The 18,732-nt window shown below is 41.1% G+C and overlaps 1 protein-coding gene across 1 annotated transcript; it reads right to left on the bottom strand.

Annotated features, from left to right (window-relative positions):
- Nucleotides 1-3,965: 3,965 nt before the first annotated feature.
- On the bottom strand, nucleotides 3,966-10,162 carry LOC311055902 (extracellular calcium-sensing receptor-like; the record flags this gene model as incomplete). The annotated part of the gene is made up of 9 exons (XM_084072170.1): nucleotides 3,966-4,882; nucleotides 5,072-5,090; nucleotides 5,529-5,753; nucleotides 6,245-6,520; nucleotides 6,598-6,804; nucleotides 7,402-7,677; nucleotides 8,327-8,401; nucleotides 9,365-9,451; nucleotides 9,902-10,162. The coding sequence occupies 9 exons, from the start codon at nucleotides 10,160-10,162 to the stop codon at nucleotides 3,966-3,968; spliced, it is 2,343 nt and encodes a 780-aa protein (XP_083928296.1).
- Nucleotides 10,163-18,732: the final 8,570 nt, after the last annotated feature.

The following is an 18,732-nucleotide window of genomic DNA, read 5'->3' as shown; positions in this document are numbered from 1 at the left end:
AAAAGGAAAAAGTGTAATGTGATTGTGAAATTGTTATGCATTACTGTTTACGTTTGCCTGAAACCAAAAGGTTTAAGTTTGGTAGAACACAGTCTGCTAAAGTAATGGTTCATAGTATGGTAATGATTAAGCTATATTATTTGTATTTTGCATGTTGCAATAGGGACAGGTCTTCCAGCAAAAAGGGCAGAATAAACCCCTTAAGACCTGCAGAGACAAAGGTGGTCCACCCTTTGTTCTCAGAAAGGGAGATGTGGTATTATGTGATATTATGGAATGTTATTGGCTGTGATGCGGATGTGACGTCAGGGTTCATAGTGCATGCTAACGCGGAAGCAGCTAGGCTATCATTCTCAAGTTACCGTCGTTGTTGTTCATTCATTGACCTGCTGTTGCTTAATAAATACTGTCCGTTACGTCGTTGTAAGAGCCTGCTTATTAAACAACTCGACAAGGCTCATGAAAGACATATGGAAGAGATGAGAAAGTGGAGAGAAAGATGTGAAAGGGGAGCAAGAGAGGAAGCTGAGAGGTTGGGTTGGAGAGAGAGAGCTGCAGAGGAAGCTGGGAGACAGAGAGCTGGGAATGCTAGGAGGAGAAGATGCACTATTCTATGATTAACAAAGTTCATCAAGTAAATCAAATAAATCCACGTCACAATAAACGTGACTTTAAAGAGTGTTTTGAAGAACTGCATTTCACAATTACAGTTCAGGCCAATGTGTACAGCTTGCCTCTATATTTTATCCTATTAAATCCCTTGTTGATCTTTGGATTGTTATGTGTTGGTACTGTATATATTTGAACCTCTCTTCACTTTCTCTTCTACAGACCAGTGGAACTATTGTGATCATAACTTGTGTTCTGTTAATCTCAATAAATCGATGCAAGACTTTATACATGTGTCATGTGTTGTATATGTTATAATGGACAACATATATTTGACTTTGGTATGAAATCAGTGAAGCAGCTGAGGTGCACCTGGCTTATATTGTTGGAATAGAACCAGTTTTGTTCTTGCTTTGCAATAACTATCACATATAAATGAATATTGGGAATGAATGCATGATAAGAGCACAGTGGGTTGTATGAGACAAGAGACAACAACCTGCTTTTATGCTTTCTGAACTATAACATGTCCATTCAAATGAAATACTTGTTTTATATTAACACCAAAATCTTAGATAAATAAAATATATGTAATATGAACATAGCCTGTACATTTTATCTTATTATATAGTATTTATTCATGCATTTGCTTGTTTGTGACTTGGTAAATAGTTTAATATTGTGTTGTTACTAGTGTGTTTTGTTTTTTACCACATCTCATCAAGTCTAAGCACACTTTTACTTGAAATTAAGGATTCAGTACCTGTAATTCATGATAATGAATGCTGTGTTCATGTTCATGTCTCAATATGTGCATTGTGCAGTCATCTACATTTATATATTCTCCTTTTAAGAGTATTCCACAAATACTCTTAATTATTCAGTGACATTCATGTAGACTACTTTCCCTTACTGTACACCTAGTCTGACCTACTTTAAACTAGTCACACTCATAAACAGAAGAACAATGGCTGTCTTCTGCTTGAAATGTGTCATGTTCACTGAACCACTGATTTAATGAAAAGAACACCACAACGTATGACGCAATGAAGCTGGCAACCCTGACGACAACTAAGGCACACGAAGAACATGCACTGTAACAACTTCTATAATATTTAACACAGAGGGTATACATAGACAAAAGACTATAACTAGACACAGGTGAACATAAGTACAATCAACGCACGATAGGTCGCAACTGAACAAGACACAGGTGAACACATTTGCTAACTAGAAAAAGTGCTCCTCGGAGCAGAAGTCTCCGCCAGGTCAGGTAGGTTATTGTGGCCTCCTGCGGCGCCAATTGGCCAATGTGAAACGGGTGCCATTTTTTCTTAGGCCTTTCACGGCAATCGGACACTGCATTTGTTTAATTGTTCCAAAAAAATGTTTTGCTAAATTAGACCTGCTGGTGGCGCTATAACAGGCCAATGTGAAAAGGGTGGCAGTTCTTCCTCGGCCTAGTGGGAATGTGCGTGCAAAATCTCACGGAAATCGTACACTGCGTTCATGATTTGAGGCATTTTGTTCAAAACGGACCAATCCTGTAAACTTTGGAAGCCAATGTTAGCCAATTAGGATGGAATATGAAATATTGGACACATCCATCTTGATCGTATGACTATAGAGATACTGTGTACCGATTTGCGTGATTTTTGGACAGAATCTGAAGGAGTAAGAGCAAAAAAATGTGTTTTTACAAAAGTCAGCCTCCTGGTGGCGCTCTAAAAGGCAGATGTGAAAAATACAGAGCAAAGGTTTGTCCTTGGCCTTTAGGGAGTGCGCGTGCAAAGTTTCACGCAGATCGGTGCAGTTGAAGGTAAACACAGGTAAAAATCTGCCTGGTATTAGGGCCACCATGAGGCTGATTTGAAAACATTTAAGTGCGATTTCTTCCTGGGCCAAGTGGGAATCTACGGTCTACTGATAAGGCATACTGACTATCAAGAAAATACAAACATGGCACTTTGTGTCAAAAAGGTTGTCGACCCCTGCGCTAAAAAATAAACACAAGCAGACAGGTCATGACAGGAGCGGCCCAATAATAATTCTTACACTATCTGGGGGGCGGCCATAGCTGAGTGGTTAGTGAGCCCGCCTAGGGAGCCAGAGGTCCTGGTTGCCCCAGGTTCGATTCCAGGACAGGCCAGCATATGTGTCGATGAAATGAAATTTGTCCCTGAGCAAGACTCTTAACCCCTAATTGCTCACAGGTTCTCATTGGAAACAAGACCGCAAGGACTTTCATGAACGACCTGTAAGGAAAAATCCTTATCCTTATCTGATGCAGTATATCATAGTCGGCGCCTGATTGGGAAGGCTAATATTTGTTTTAACCACCATGGAGGACAATGTTCAAGCACTGGCCGTAAACAATATGCACAACTAATAATGCAACACAGTAAAACAGTGGTTAGAAATTGAGTTTTAATTCCACAAGACGAGCATGAAGTGACTGGCCTTTGTGAAGTCATTGATTTAACCATGCAACAACCTCAGAAAGGCTAGATATAACATCAAACAATCCACGTATTAATCAGAGCACTTGAAAATGTGTAACAATGGGGGAGTATAGAAACAGCTCCGTCTCTCTCTCTCTCTCTCTCTCTCTCTCTCTCTCTCTCTCTCTCTCTCATATACATACATACATATACTCTTACACTGTTTATTTTCTTAATTTATCCAAATTCCAAAGCAAATAAATTCAATTTTAGAGCTGTGTGTGCGTGCGTGTGCGTGTGTGTGCGTGTATATATATATATATAGAGATATAGATATATATATATATATAGAAATAGATATAGATATAGATATAGATATAGATATAGATAGAAATAGATATAGATATAAAACACAAAGAAGCGAGCTTGACAATTAATAATGTTGTCTTTGGGATGTACATGACGGGTTGCTATAATGGAGTACGGACATTACCGCGAGTGACTGCAAAGAGAAGATAGTAAGTACAATGTTATTAGCTGGTTAGCGGTTTGCGAAAGTGGAACGGCATCACAGAAGCTGGTCTCGATAAGTAAACAATGTTGGTGTAACTGTCGTAGATTTTGGTTGCATGTCCGCTATGTCACGTCTGCACGTGAGTATCCTAGCCAATGACAGTTCGGAACGGCGTCTACAACGACGATAATAGCACAGCAAACAGCAAACAAAAGACCGCACGGGGCATGGAAAAGCTACGCGTGCATGAAAAGCTGCAAATGTATAGATAGAGGCCTCAAGCTGGTCCTGTACCACACAGGAACACCGGATTTACAACAGGTCACTGACTGAAGAGTGAACTTTTCTTTCTCTTTCTCATCATCCTGGTGCAAGTTTATCCTGTGTTGATTACATTCTAATTAAAATGTATTGGTGGTGCCTCGACCCATGATGGACTTCTTAGTGTTTCTCTCAGGTCTAAACAGGATGGTATAACACTTTGGGCCAAACAGTGTCACCAAAAGGCCAAAACTAGATGCTAAAATAGCGAATACCTCCACTACATCTGCATATTTGCCCGGAGAGCTGATATATGCTGGGACGAAGGATATCCACACGGCACAGAAGATCAACATGCTGAAAGTGATGAACTTGGCTTCATTGAAGTTGTCTGGAAGATTCCTCGCCATGAATGCTAGGACGAAGCTGAGGAGTGCCAGTAAACCAATATAACCTAGTAACACTGCAAAACCAGCTGTTGAACCCACCTCACACTCATAGACTATCTTATCACTTTGGTATTGTGTGTTTTTATGAGGAGCTGGTGAGGCAGACACAAGCCAGGCTGTGCAAATTATTGCCTGGATGGAAGTAAGAGCCAGCACTATTCCCCTCTGCTGCATGGCACCAAACCACTTCATAATGTCTGCGCCTCCAGGCTTGGAGGCCTTGAACACGGCCAACACCACCATAGTCTTTACCAGGATGCACGAGACACACAGCACAAAGCTGATCCCAAATATTGCATGCCTCAGCTGACAAGTCCATAACCTGGGACGGCCGATGAACAGAAGCGAACACATGAAACAAAATATGAGTGACAGCAAAAGTTGGAAGCTGAGTTCTGAGTTGTTGGCGCGCACCATGGGAGTGTCTCGATGATAGATGAAGATCCCCAGGACAATGGCACAGGTAAGTGCGCCGAACAATGAGATGGTGGTCAAGGAGATACCCAGGGCCTCATGGTAGGAGAGGAACTCCATGCTCTTTGGGACACAGTGGTCACGCTGGGGACTGGACCAGAAGTCCTCTGGGCAGCTGGTGCACTCTGTAGAGTCTAACAAAGAGGGCAATATTAAAGGGACAGACAGACAGACAGAGTACAGTAAGATAACCTACTGTAGCTAATGTAAACCTATACCAGTTTCATTGCTGATCTCTCCCTCAGAACAAGCGATGCAGTCAAAGCAGCAGACAGGTTCTCCTTTCCTTCTGGCCACACGGGTCCCAGGTGAACAGCTCTCACTGCACACTGACCGAGGTGCCTACAGAGGAAAGGAAAGCAAGTCCAACATATTCATAAAGTGTATTGGCCAAAGTGCTGTAAAGACTAGGATGTAGCTACAATCACAAATATAGAAACCATAGATATAAACACAGAGAATACAATTCAGAGGCACAAGAAAGAAAGAAAATTGCACTACTGTGTTTCTCTCTCTGTTTGCCAAACTTAAATGCAGAATCAAAGTGCACACTGACGTTTTAGACATGGGGTTTTAGAAGGCTGGACAGGTTGCCAAGATGTGATGGAGGCAGGGGGACAAATAGGACAACTTAAACTTGATTTAATTCAGCTGTACAATGTTGTGAGGTATGCAACACTTTACAATAATTATAATAACAAAGCAGTTTATGAGGCTGACCAAACTAAATTGCATTCACATCATGAGCTCGACCTTAGCTATGTTAGAAAGAAAAGTTACCTTTGTGAATGCAAAGTTCCAGAAGATTCTGTCTTCATTGACGATGATTTCATCTCCAGATGCTGACTTCTTGACCACACCCACATTTTGAACCTTTGTCCTTCCATCAGGGAGCCACGCCCAGTTCATGACATCATAGTTTGGTATGGGATCGCCATTCTCATCAAATGATACATCATCACCAAATGATGTGGTGAAGTTGATCTTTTCTAGGTAATAAATAAGCTAGGAATGGTGATGAGCAAAATTATGCAAGATGTGACAGCATGCAATATACATAATTGATATATTGACAGGGTGTGTTGCTGTATTTACACCTCTGCAATATTTCTAACACAATATGAACACTGCATTTTGTTCAAAATGTCTGTGCCTACCTAAGTTGTTGTTCCAAGTCTAGGAATGTAATTAGATGTTTGTAAAATGTTCAGGCTTTTTATGATTGTCATAATTATATACATATACATTTTTATTCAAAATTATAATGTATTTTTGGGCTCTATTTTAGATTATTATTTGGAACACAAATGAAGGGCGTTTGTAAGGTATTTTGTCATTTGTTCACCTCTGGTGTGGCAAGCCAGCAATATTTTTGTTTCATTATTTATTTTGAATACAAGCTTATAATCGTTTATTACCTCATCATATTATCAGTTGTCTCCGGCTATATATATTAAAACATCTTTTAACAAGAAAGCTTTGAATTGATGTTACACCTGCCATGGCTGTATTGTCTGCAAACTGGCACAGCTGTGCCCAATGAAAGGCCCTCTTCCTGGCTCACACTGCAACATGTCATGGAGGGCATGGGCCAGAGCGTACACGGCCTTGTACACATTATACTCTATCCTGAGGTCAGACACATCCAACAGGGTAGTTTCTGCTGTTCCTAGGTCCTCTTGTCCAGTACACACCCCTCCACCAGCGTCCACCCACCCTGGCGGAAGGGGTGCAAATTTACACCCAAATGTGTTCTCCCAAAACTGCCTCACCTGAAGAACCACAATGAAGACTTGAGCATACATATCAGAAATTACAGCTTAAACACTAAATTAAACAAAGGACTCACTATGGTATTCTCATGTCTGTCGTCAGGGTCGTTGTCAGGGTGTATTTTTAACAAGAAGTCCTTGAGACCCGCTATCTCTCCACGGCGGACGACAACACCCAGGGTGCCCGCCAGGTACGGCATGAGTTGAGGAGTCTGGAAATTAGGATCTGTTGTCCAGCCCCCGTCAGCTATCCACTGCACACCTGTCACATTCTGCTTTACCACCTGTTGATTGTTAGATATACTTACAGTGTATATATACTGTAAATATATATAGCCTATAACATTGGTTCTCAAAGTGTGTAAATATAGCATCAGAATAATTATGACCTTTTATACTTTGGCTATTCAAAAATAGCAGATATACAAGCTCATAGCGCGGCACCGAGTGCCGCGCTATGAGCTTGTAGATCTGCTGTTTTTGAAAAATCTTGAAAATGTGTCCAAATCTTTGAACATATATATTTTAAAGCGAACATTTTTAACTGAAATCTTTGCTTCTGGGGGTCCCTGGCACAACATTTTCCGATGGGGGTCCGCGGCCAAATGTATATCAATTTAGGGGTCCTTGGCATGAAAAAGTTTGAGAACCACTGGCCTATAATACCTTTTTTTGAAAGAAAATAAAGAACAAAAGAATACACAATTGCTAATCATTTAAATAAGAACATTTATAAATTGCATTGCAATAAAAAAAACAATGCCTGCAATTAATTGGTGACCTATTTTTTTTTTATATCTATGGAGGGACGTATTAACTTCAATACAACTCATTTCTGATTCCTTATAATTATGAATCCCTAGATTAACATGAATCATAACCGCAACCTCTTCCAGCAGATTAAACATATGGATCCCGTATAAAAATCCAATGACCACGCGAGCCGTGGACGTCTTCATCACGGTGACGATCCTCTGCAGTTCAGCTGGGTCATTGTCCCAGGGCAGAACCTCCGCATAGGCCAGACAGCCCAGACCGGACTGGGCCAGCTCAGACTGGAATGACCTGGCTGCGTCGCGGCCGTAGGCGTCATCAGTGAACAGCATGCCTGTCCACGTCCATCCAAACCGCCTCATGATCTGCAGCATAGCGCGCACCTGATTGAATAAAGAATTGAGGTATAATTGTCTAAGCTAGATCAGCGGTTCTCGGTGTTAATTTTGACAGCAAATTCTGATTTAGTCTTAGTCTTAGTCTTTTGAATAACACAACACTTTTAGTCCTATTTTAGTCATCTGAAATTGTTCAGCCTTAGTCTAGTCCAAGGGTCTTCAACGTTGTCAGGCCAAGGACCCCCTAGCTGAGAGACGGACGAAGCAGGGACCCCCTCTATATTGCATAAAATTGTGTTTCAGATTATACTTTTTTTGCTTACTTGGTCTGCTCTTTTTTCCCTCTACACCTTTACCTCTTTGCCAAAAATAGCCGATCTGCAAGCTCACAACGACTCGCAGCGCGAGGCGTTGTGAGCTTGTAGATCTGCTATTTTTGGCTAAAGTTCTACTCAGAAAAGCCATGCTAGGGTTTAAGTGGTTATGGTAAAACAAAAAAATCATATCACACAAAGATTTGGTGGACCCCGTGTAGTAACTCTGAGGACCCCCTAGGGGTCCCGGACCCCCTGTTGAAGACCCCTGCTCTAGTCTTAGTCGACTAAATATCGAAATATTACTCTTGGTCGTCAACAAAATGAACACTGGTGGTTCTAAACGGCATCCCTGGAAAATACATTTCCTCCACGGTAACCTTTCCCATCAGATCAGGCATAGCGGTGTGGGCCGCAGGTACGTGGCAGCACCACTCCTGGCTGCTGGAACCACGCTGGAGGTGATAGCAATCTCTGTAAAGCCACAATTTTGGCCATTTTACCGCTCCTGACTCATCACAACACGGCCTCCAATGTCAGTCGCTGAATGGGTGTAAGGTTATCTAGCTTCTGACATCTGCTGGCAGCTATAGGAAGAGCACCTTTGCCGGTCTACATAATGTACATTTTCTCCCACAAGATATGTTGTGATGAAAACTTGAGAGAATTTGGACTTTGGTCTAAACTGAATATAACTGATTGAATATAACTTTGTATTTGACGTTTAACCCATTAAGACCTGTGTCATTTTTAGATTTGAGCTAAAAAAGCATTATTTTACACTTTGGGCTATTCAAAAATAGCAGATATACAAGCTCATAGCGCGGCACCGAGTGCCGCGCTACGAGCTTGTAGATCTGCTATTTTTGAAAAATCGTGAAAATGTGTGAAAATCTTTGAATATATATATTTTTAAAGTGAACTCAAATCTTTGCTTCTGGGGGTCCCTGGAACAACATATTTTGATGGGGGTCCGCGGCCAAATAGATATCATTTTGGGGGTTCTTGCCATGAAAAAGATTGAGCACCACTGATATAGAAAACTGTTGAGATTTAGGAGACATGTAAAATCGGCTTCAGGTCTCAATGGGTTAAACTGATACAAAAATGATTGAGTGATATTGGTGAATTCTAAATATTATATATGCAGCACCCCTGGACTGGCATCACAGCCCCCTATGGTGCCGTGGCACCCACTTCTAGAAACCTTGGCCTAGATTACTAAATCAGCAAATATCTTCTCTAAGGTCTAATTATTGTCTTTTGACACTGTCACCAGAGATCGTCAGCTCCAGTAGTAATACATGCAAACGGATGATAGGTGATATTGATTACACTCACTACAGGGACGTTTTAGTCATGTGTGTGGAACATGCAGGCCTACTTCTTGATACCAACATTTGTGTGTAGACGTTCACCTGGAAAAGACCACTTGGAACTGTTCTAAAGAAGGATGGAAACGTATTCAGGTCACTCAGACAGGAGCAGGTGGCGTAGTAACTCACCTGCAAAAAAGCATAAAGGATCATGGTCAGTAATATATGTTAAATGTCCCCTGCAAGTGATGTGTATGCATGTAATCATGTGACGGAAGAAGTACTCAAATGTATTACTTCGGTGAAAGTATCAATACCCTATTGTAGAAATAGTCTGTTAGTACACAAACAAAAGTATTGGCATCAAATTGTTCAGGTCAGTATGTTATCTGTACCTGCTGATAAGTAAAGTCACGTATATATATATTGTTGTTGTCACGCCTCATCAATACATTACACTCTGTGTCTTTAAAGCTGTAAAAAGATGATTTTTAAAAGATTCTTACAACTAATTTTCAATAAACTAAACATAACACAATAAACAATACTTTGTTTATCATATTTTATATCTGTAAACAAGCTAAATTAAACTTATACCAAAATAGTGATGGTAAAACTGGGTTCACGTGGGAAACTTACCATGGGCACTCTGTACAGACCTAATATACTAGAGATGGCAATAGTATTTGTTGAGGAATCGTCACCCACAATCCCGAGCACTGGAGGAGACCCGACACAGCTCTCATCCAGTGTAAACTGCTCCTCTCTCCCACTGACCATGGACAACGCTGCACGGAACGCCACTCCCAGAGAGTAGCAGTTATCATGGAGACTATATCCCAGAGTCACATTGGGCAGCAGGCCGGGGTTTCTGTTGATCTCTGCAATGGCAAAAGCCATGGTCTGGGCCCATCTGAAGCCTTCAATGTTAAAACTAACACACAACATGCACCTTTAATATGTATCATTGTAAAAATATACTGTACATCAACTTATCCTATGTTACTACAGCACTGTTTCCCAAACAGTGGGTCAAGACCCATCTTTGGGTCGCGGACCAACTTTTATGGGTCGCAAGTTAAAATCTCTTTGTTTTTTGTTTTCTAAATTGTGTTATTAATTATTATTATTTATAAAGACTTTTTTTTTAATTCCACATTTTCATAAAAAAAAAAAATCATGAATTAAATAAAAACAAACAAATAAATTCCCTAAATTAGAAAGCAAATAGAAGTGGTGAAAATAGCAGATCCACAAGCTCACAACGCGGCGCGAAGCGACGTGTTTTTTATTTCTATTTTCACTATAGTTTGGATCCTGGGGCAAACGTCTGATCTCTCTTTTGGGTCTTGAGCTAAGAAAGTTTTGGAACCACTGTACTAACAGCAGCCTATCTATGAAAACAAGTTCCCCATCTGTCTTGCTTGCTATCGTATTCTGTGATACTCACGTATTGCACGTGGGGTCCAGTGGCTTGGAGGTGAAAGACAGCTCCGGGAACACAGAGGAGAAGTGGATCGTGAACAGGCCTCCCAGAATAAAGTCACCAGCCTTGTAGATTCTGTTGAGATTAAACTGTGCCTGTAACTCACAAGAAGAGGAAGGTGAGGAAGACAAAGGAGAGAAAGAGGAGAACAATATCAATTTCAAATAGATGTATGAAATAGAAGCCCTCATCATGACTGTGTCCTGCTCTGTCTAGCCGCCCCCCCTTCTCCCCAAGTTGTTCGTCCAGTTGTTAAGTTTTATACACAGCGCTGTGCCGTCCTCTGTGTCAGCTTATACGTAATCTTTCACACCACCCATCTGGGCAGAGGCACTAGGGGCTTTAACAATCATTTGATATCAAAATAATGTTGTGTGCCCTGTTATGTGTCAACAACACAATCTCACCAGGGCTACATACGCAAAACATAATGCACTGTGGGTAATGAGATTCATTATGGAAAACGTTATTCTCTTAGTTAGACTTACAATGCGTAAACAGTGTTGGCAAGCGTTGCTGTTTAGATTCCACGAAGCACCAAGAACATAATAACCAACAACTACACACACATTAACAAACACTAGTCTAGTATAGGGGCCAATACAGATATTTTCATGAATTGGTACCACCAAAGGTGACCATAACATGTCTGCAGTTTATATGGTCCTGCCAATCTTGTAGCAATGACAGTTATCACTCTCTCTAGTCTCTGAACAAACCTACCCCCATATAAAACTGTGATGTGTATATATCATTTATATGACTTCTAGACGATTTTGGAAACCAATGGTCTTATACAACAGTTGAACAAGGTCATTACCCCTGTCGAATGCATTTCTCCTCAGGACATTTTTGTATTGTGCATACTTAATGAGATAATAAGCATATTTGAACAAATTAGTGGAAATAATTATATGATCAATGCAATTAAGTGAAATATTTCAAAAGGTATAAAACTTATGTGAAACAAAAAAGTGTGGAGATACTTCTGTGGCCTACTGGTGATGTGTACACGACATTTGGTCCTGATCGGAACCAAGGGGTTTGCAAGATTAGCTCCAGACAAGCGGCTCTAGCCATAATAAATGTATTGATAAGTGGACTATATGTACACAGAGGGGGATAATTTTGTCAGGACAGTGGCTCTCCCTGAATGTGTGGATGACTGATTTATCACTAACCCACTACCCAGTGGCCAATTTGACCAAGGCCAGGTGTGACTGCTTGATTCACCCCCCATCCCACATACTGTACAGCTGTACAGTTTTAGTCTGTCGTCTGATGTTTGCTCTGTATCATTCTGCCATAACATAGCTTGCTAGATAAATACAGCATCCACTTGTTAGTAAAGTGAAAACACTGTGGCTAACTTTGGCAACTTTGTGTTTGTGTGGTGTATGCGATGAATGATGCGTTGGCCATGTTGCCAAACGTAAATCACACGTAACTTCCAGTGCCCCTGAACTGTGGTGAATGGATTACAGATATTAGGTAAGCCTTAAGATGTTTGAAATTTACATTTTAAATATGTTGAGTAGTGCTACAGCTGATATGTATTGTGCCTTCTGTGTGTGTGTGTGTGTGCATGGCACAGATTGTGACCAGGATCCTACAAACGTACAAAACTAGCTGCATCATTCATTACACTGGTGATGATTCAAAGCCAGTAACATTGCAATGCAAAGTCTGGAATCCTGGAAAACCCTGCTTAGAGCTGCAGAAATAAGACAACCCATTACAATAGCCACGGGCCTAGGAGAAGGTGAAGTAGCCTACCATATACCCAGTATTGTATATTCACTATGAAAAAGCATCTTTATGCCATCTTAAACTACATACAAAACCAAGGTCCTGATGTTGAGGCTACAGATACTGGTAGAAGACAATGATCTAGAGATTCCAAGTACTTCACAAGTATATGAAAGGATATGTATCTTCTGTGACAGCTCAAGCAAATAGATGTCAGGAACATATACACAAGAACATCTCTCACAGTATTTGGAGTTAGAAGCTGATGCCAAGTAGCTACAAGGAAACTTGATGAAAAGGTTCTTGCAGCATTGAGTCGAGACCTTGTTGCAGCAATGGGACATTACCACAAATGATGTCATAAACTGTAAACAAAAAAAAAGAGTCTACACAGACACATTTAGTATGAGTGAAAACCTTGAAGAACATTCAGAGTATGAGAAAGCAGTGGAACAAGCATATGAGCAGCTCTTCGTGTACATAAGGAATGCTTTTCTGACATGTACATAAGGAATGCTTTTCTGCCACATCCTGATGTTCTTCCATTAAAGGACGTCACATCAAAGCTTGAATAATCTCTTAACATTTTCATGGCATTGCACAAGTTAAACCATCAACCAAAAAAAGAAAGAAAACACATCCACCGAAAGTTGGAAAATGAGTTCACCGGATCGCTAAACTTTGTCAATGAGGATAAGGGTCAGACATCAACTGAAGCTTTCTGGTCAACAAGTCCACAAGTTGAAACACGATTTCAAGGCTGCAAGATCTGTCGCATATCATCACTGCAAGAGTTATCACAGAACAAGATATCATCACAAAAGCGTCCATGGAATTGAGACACAGCATATAATAATGCAGAAACATGCATTATTCCTGAACCAATTGCTACATTCCTGAAGACACTGCTAACTGGTGAGAATGAGTGTGACAGTCCTTCAACGCCTGGTAACTTCATTTGGCAGTGATCTGGTGTATGCTGTCATAACTGGCAGGACAAACCACATAAGCATGTTCTTCTCCCTTTTGCCATAGTCTTTGACAGGAACAAACAAGGAACTGATACAGATAATGAATAGACTTGGCCACAGTGTGTCTTACTCACAACTGGAAGAGATTGACACAGCATTGTATCTTCAAAAGCTATAGAACTTGCAAATGAAAATACAGTTCTTCCAAATGCTCATTCCCATGTGTTTACAACTATTGTATGGGACAACATAGATAGAATTAAAGAGACACTCAGTGGTGGTACATGCCATAGGGTTAATGGCAATGCTGTCCAACCCACAGTTGAAGGACCTTTACCAAAGTCAGCATTACCTAAAATAACTAAAGCAAAGAGAAGCAGCATCCCTCCTGTCCCACCATAATGTTGGACGGAGAGCTGAACCACCCAAGATTGCGACTGTAGACACTGATACAACATCAGTAAGTAGACCCCCCCCCCCAGAGCCTTCAGCCACTCTCATAAATGGAATGAGCCTTGTCCAAAAGATGGATGGGAATAACAAGACATTCACCCAACTGGCAGAATCAGTATTGGCTCAAGCTATGCATGAAGGGGGTGATGTTTACAGAAAGATGTCCATCATGTCCAGAAAGATTTGGAGAGAGCAAGAGGTGCATAAAATAATCAGCTTAGGTGCATTGCACCTGGCCACAATATACACCAGCGGGGGAAGCTTTTGTGTAGCTCAAAAAAAACAAAACACTCAAGTTCATGGTGGAAGAATGGAAACAACTTCACAAGATAAAGGTCAAAGTGCTGTATGTTACCTGTGAGGATACCTGCGTGCACGCACGCACACACGCCATTAGGAGCAGTGCTGTGTAGTCCGGCGTATTTTGAAATTCTTTATTAGCACATTGCACCAAATTTCCGGTTTTGCAAAAAGTGACGTTGAGTGCCAAAACCGGGAACCTCCGTGAAGTCACTTTTTTTTTTCACACAGGGGGGGCACAGCTCTGGAATCACCCACGGTGACTCTGAGAAGGAAGGGACAGATGGATCACTGTGCCAAAAAAACTGGCTCCCGTCCGCTCCTATTCTATCTCCTTGAAAAAAAAGTGCATATTTCCTTAACTTTTTACAGTGGGGAAAACCGCTAACTTTCGATCAGAGATCACTCCGCCGTGATGACTCACGTGAGAGATGTTATTGTTCCAGGCGTTAGCCAGGACCATCCACCATCGTGCACGCATATATTGTTTACAATCGGGTGCTCGCCGTGGAGTCTGCAGCTGTAAACAGTGTAGCGCTACAAACGGTGAGATCTCTGGCACTCCACGTCACTTTAATAAAACTCTGGCACCAAATGTGTAACAAAAGAACCCCTCGAGATGCAGCCTCTCATTTTCGAAGGGGTCGTAACGGATCAAAACTGTCACAGTGCGTGTCAGGTGATGACCCAGAAGCAGAACAAGACAAGCAGGCAGGCAGATCAAGTCCATTACTTATTCACGTCAAACAGGCTTACAGCCAGACAAATCCAGACAGGGACCATTGGTAACAATGTTTATAGATTGACAAGGAAACATTCTGAACACAGGGAGGTTTAAATAGACACAGACTAACAGGACACAGGTGAAACATAACTACAATCAACACGTGATTGGCTGAAACTGAACAGGACACAGGTGAACTACATTTGCAATTGCAATTACAGACTGGTGAAACAAGACAGGTAGCAACAACTAGGGCAGACAGGAAACACTAGGAACAACACTACACAATAAAGGTACCCAACTGACAGTTCATTACAGAAACGCAGCACAATAGGCTATATGACGTTTCACCCATGAAACAAACAGTTGGTTGGACATCCTCAGGCCCTGAATTCCGGCCATATACCGTACATGTGCAATGCCTTTACTGGACAAAGTATAGGCTATTACCCGCTGCTGTCAGGAGAGAAACGGATGAAGTACTCTGCAACTTGTGTGATGATTTAGGATGATCTAGGTTCAGATAACTGCAGAGTAAAGTGAGGCAGCTACATAACAGTCCTTGCGGCCCTTCACTGGTTACCCGTGAGTTTTAGAATTGATTTCAAGATTTTACTGCTTGTTTTTTTAAAGCCCTAAATGGTCTGGATCCTGTGTATATCTGTGATATTTTAACTCCCTATAAGCCAGGCCACTGCTTGAGATCACCCAGCAGGGCCCTATTGACGGTTCCAAATTCCCGCCGTGTCACTAAGGGCGACCAGGGCTTTTTCTTAATGTATGAACTGTTGTACTGTTTATGGAATTTCTTATCTTTATTGTATGTCTACTGTTGTTATTGTAAAGCACTTTGTAACTTGTTTTTGAAAGGTGCTATATAAATAAAGTTATTATTGTTATATAGCGTTGTTCTCTCTCCATTGTTCTCAACTTGCTTGTGTTTAGAAGTCCCCAGACGTATCGTTAGGCAGAGATGATCTCTGATCGTCTGGCAACACAACACTATACCCAGGTGGGTATGAATTACACGTGAGATGGGCAAGCAAAGGCAGGTACAGTATGTGTTTCCCAGTGATGACATCCGTGCCCAGGGCTATGAAATAATGACTGAACAGGTGTGATATTAGAAAATAATTAATTTTCAGGTCTAATGAGAGGATTGAGTCTCTGGAGATCATTAACAAAACAACAAGGACACAGAAGTCCTACAGTACTGCAGCTACAGTATGTCTATTGTACAGTTTCATAACAGAGACAGGGATGGGCAACAAAACATCAGTATTAACAACATACCCCAAATGTAAAATATATCTAAATAAACTACAGTACAGAAAACGGAGAGGGGGGACCACCATAATACCTCTCTCTCTATCACAGGGTGATCTGACACATACACATAAAATGCATTTTATTACAACGCATAACACATGGACCCCATGACACATTAAACCCAATAAGCGCTCATTGCCGTGCACTAAAGAATAAACAGAGCACACACACAGAACACGCTGAGGCATTCTGGGAAGTGCAGTTGCTGGCCTTTCCAGATTGGAATCAGATTTTTGTGAATCAGATTTGAACCACGTTCCTTGATGGTTTGATTCAAATATGATTTCCAAACAAGCGTCTCAGTCTGGGCAGTCCGACACTGAAGCCTGATATACACTTTGTTGTAGGGACGCGTTGTAGATGTGCTATTTTCGGTGACGTCTGAATGCACAAATCTGAGCTAGTCATTTGCAATTAACAGTGTGGGCAGTCAGTCCTATTAGATCTGATCCGATTTGCCTACATTGTGAACAACAAGGCCTAATAGCTCGGAGCGCTCAATTATGCACACTTTAACTGTAACAATAGAGTCTGCACTCTATTGTTACAGTTAAAATGTGCATGATTGATGACGGCCACAGTGGAGATGTTGGAGTTGTGCGCGTCAGGCTGGGTTCCTCAGCACAGGGGTTCCCAACCTCCACTTCTGGCAAAAGTAAAGAAAACGTTTTAATCTTTTTTTTTTACAATAATGACATGCCCAGGGGTTTACAGTGTTAAGTGTAGTACGATATCAGTGTTTGCAAAATGTCATACTATACTGAAATATGTATGTCTTTTCTTTTTTAAATCTGTTCATTGGGTTTTTAACCCATTAAGACCTGAGGCCGATTCTACAAATGTATTCTAAATCCTAAATCCATTTTTCTGAAAACCTTATCTTGCTATATCAGTGGTGCTGAAACCTTTTCATGTCTAAGACCCGCAAAATGAAATGTGTTTGGCCACGGACCCCCATCTGAACATATTTTGTTCCAGGGACCCCACAGAAGCAATGATTTGAGTAACAAATGTTAAAATACATATATATATATTCAAAGATCTGCAAAAAATGTCATGATTTTCTCAAGCTCATGCGCGCTATGAGCTTGTAGATCTGCTATTTCTGAATAGCCAAAGTGTAAAATAATGGTTAAAGTGTTTTAAATGGTTAAAACGTTTCCCCCCAGATAATAAAAGGTTATGTCATTCATGAGGATACATGCATACCCCTTACTCCCCACCCACCCACCAACTCTTACCAACCCACCTACTGTCACCCACCCATCTACTGTCACCCACCCACCCGCCTACTCTTACCAGCTGCAGAGACTGGGAAGAGTGAACGATTACGCAATGACATAAGCTGACACTAGGGGGGGACGGCACAACACTGTGTATAAAACTTACCAACTGGACGAACAACTTGGGGAGAGGGGGGGTAAGACAGACGAGGACACTGTCATGATGAGGGCTTCTCTGGACATACACCTGCTTTCATACATGTACTTGTACTTGATATTGTTCTCCTCCTTCTCTCCATTGTCTTGCTCACCTTCCTCTTCTTGTGAGTTACAGGCACAGTTTAATCTCAACAGAATCTACAAGGCGGGTGACTTTATTCTTGGAGGCCTGTTCGATATCCACTCGTTGTCTGTGGTCACCGAGCTGTCTTTCACCTCCAGGCAAAAGGACCCCACTTGCTATGGGTGAGTATCACACAATACAGCAGCAAGCAAGAGAACAGGGGGGCTTGTTTTGATCAGTGGTGGAAATAGTACTACATTTCTTTACTTAAGTAAAGGTATCAATACTGCAATGGAGAAATACTCTGTTACAAGTGAAAGTCTGGAATTGAAAATGTACTTGAGTAAAAGTACAACAGTATTGGAATAAAAAAAATGCACTTGAAGTACCAAATGTATAAAGTACTCATGATGCAGAATGTCCCATTTCACAAGTTTTCAAATGTATAAAGAAATAGCAGATCTACAAGCTCACAATGCGTCGCGATGCGACGCATTGTGAGCTTGTAGATCTTTTATTTTCAAATGGCCGAATAGGGTCGAAATGGTATGTGTATGTAATAATAATCCAAATCTACGAATCTTTGAAATATTTTGTGCCATGGGACCCCTATAAGAGAAGATCTGTGTAAAAAAAAAGAGAGTTCAAAAGTAACATTTCAAAATGTTTCAAGATCAGACAACATTTTTCAAAATAGCCGATCTACAAGTTAACAACACGTTGCAATGCGACGCATTTTGAGCTCGTAGGTCGGTTATGTTTGAATAGCTGAAGCATAAAATATGCTTAAAGTGGTCGAACTGACTCTTACGCTATATTAACACAATTTTAATAATACAAAAAACCCTTAAGGGTGGTTCAACTTTCAGAACAACTGCTGTAGTCTAGCACAGGGGTCTTCAACGTTTTCAGGCCAAGGACTCCCTAGCTGAGAGAGAGATGAAGCAGGGAT

The sequence above is a fragment of the Gymnoscopelus microlampas genome, assembly GCF_963454915.1.
Source record: "Gymnoscopelus microlampas genome assembly, chromosome: 2".
In the NCBI taxonomy this organism is placed as follows: Eukaryota; Metazoa; Chordata; class Actinopteri; order Myctophiformes; family Myctophidae; genus Gymnoscopelus; species Gymnoscopelus microlampas.
The sequence above is the reverse complement of the archived record's forward strand: the minus strand, read 5'-3'. Positions and strand labels throughout refer to the sequence as shown.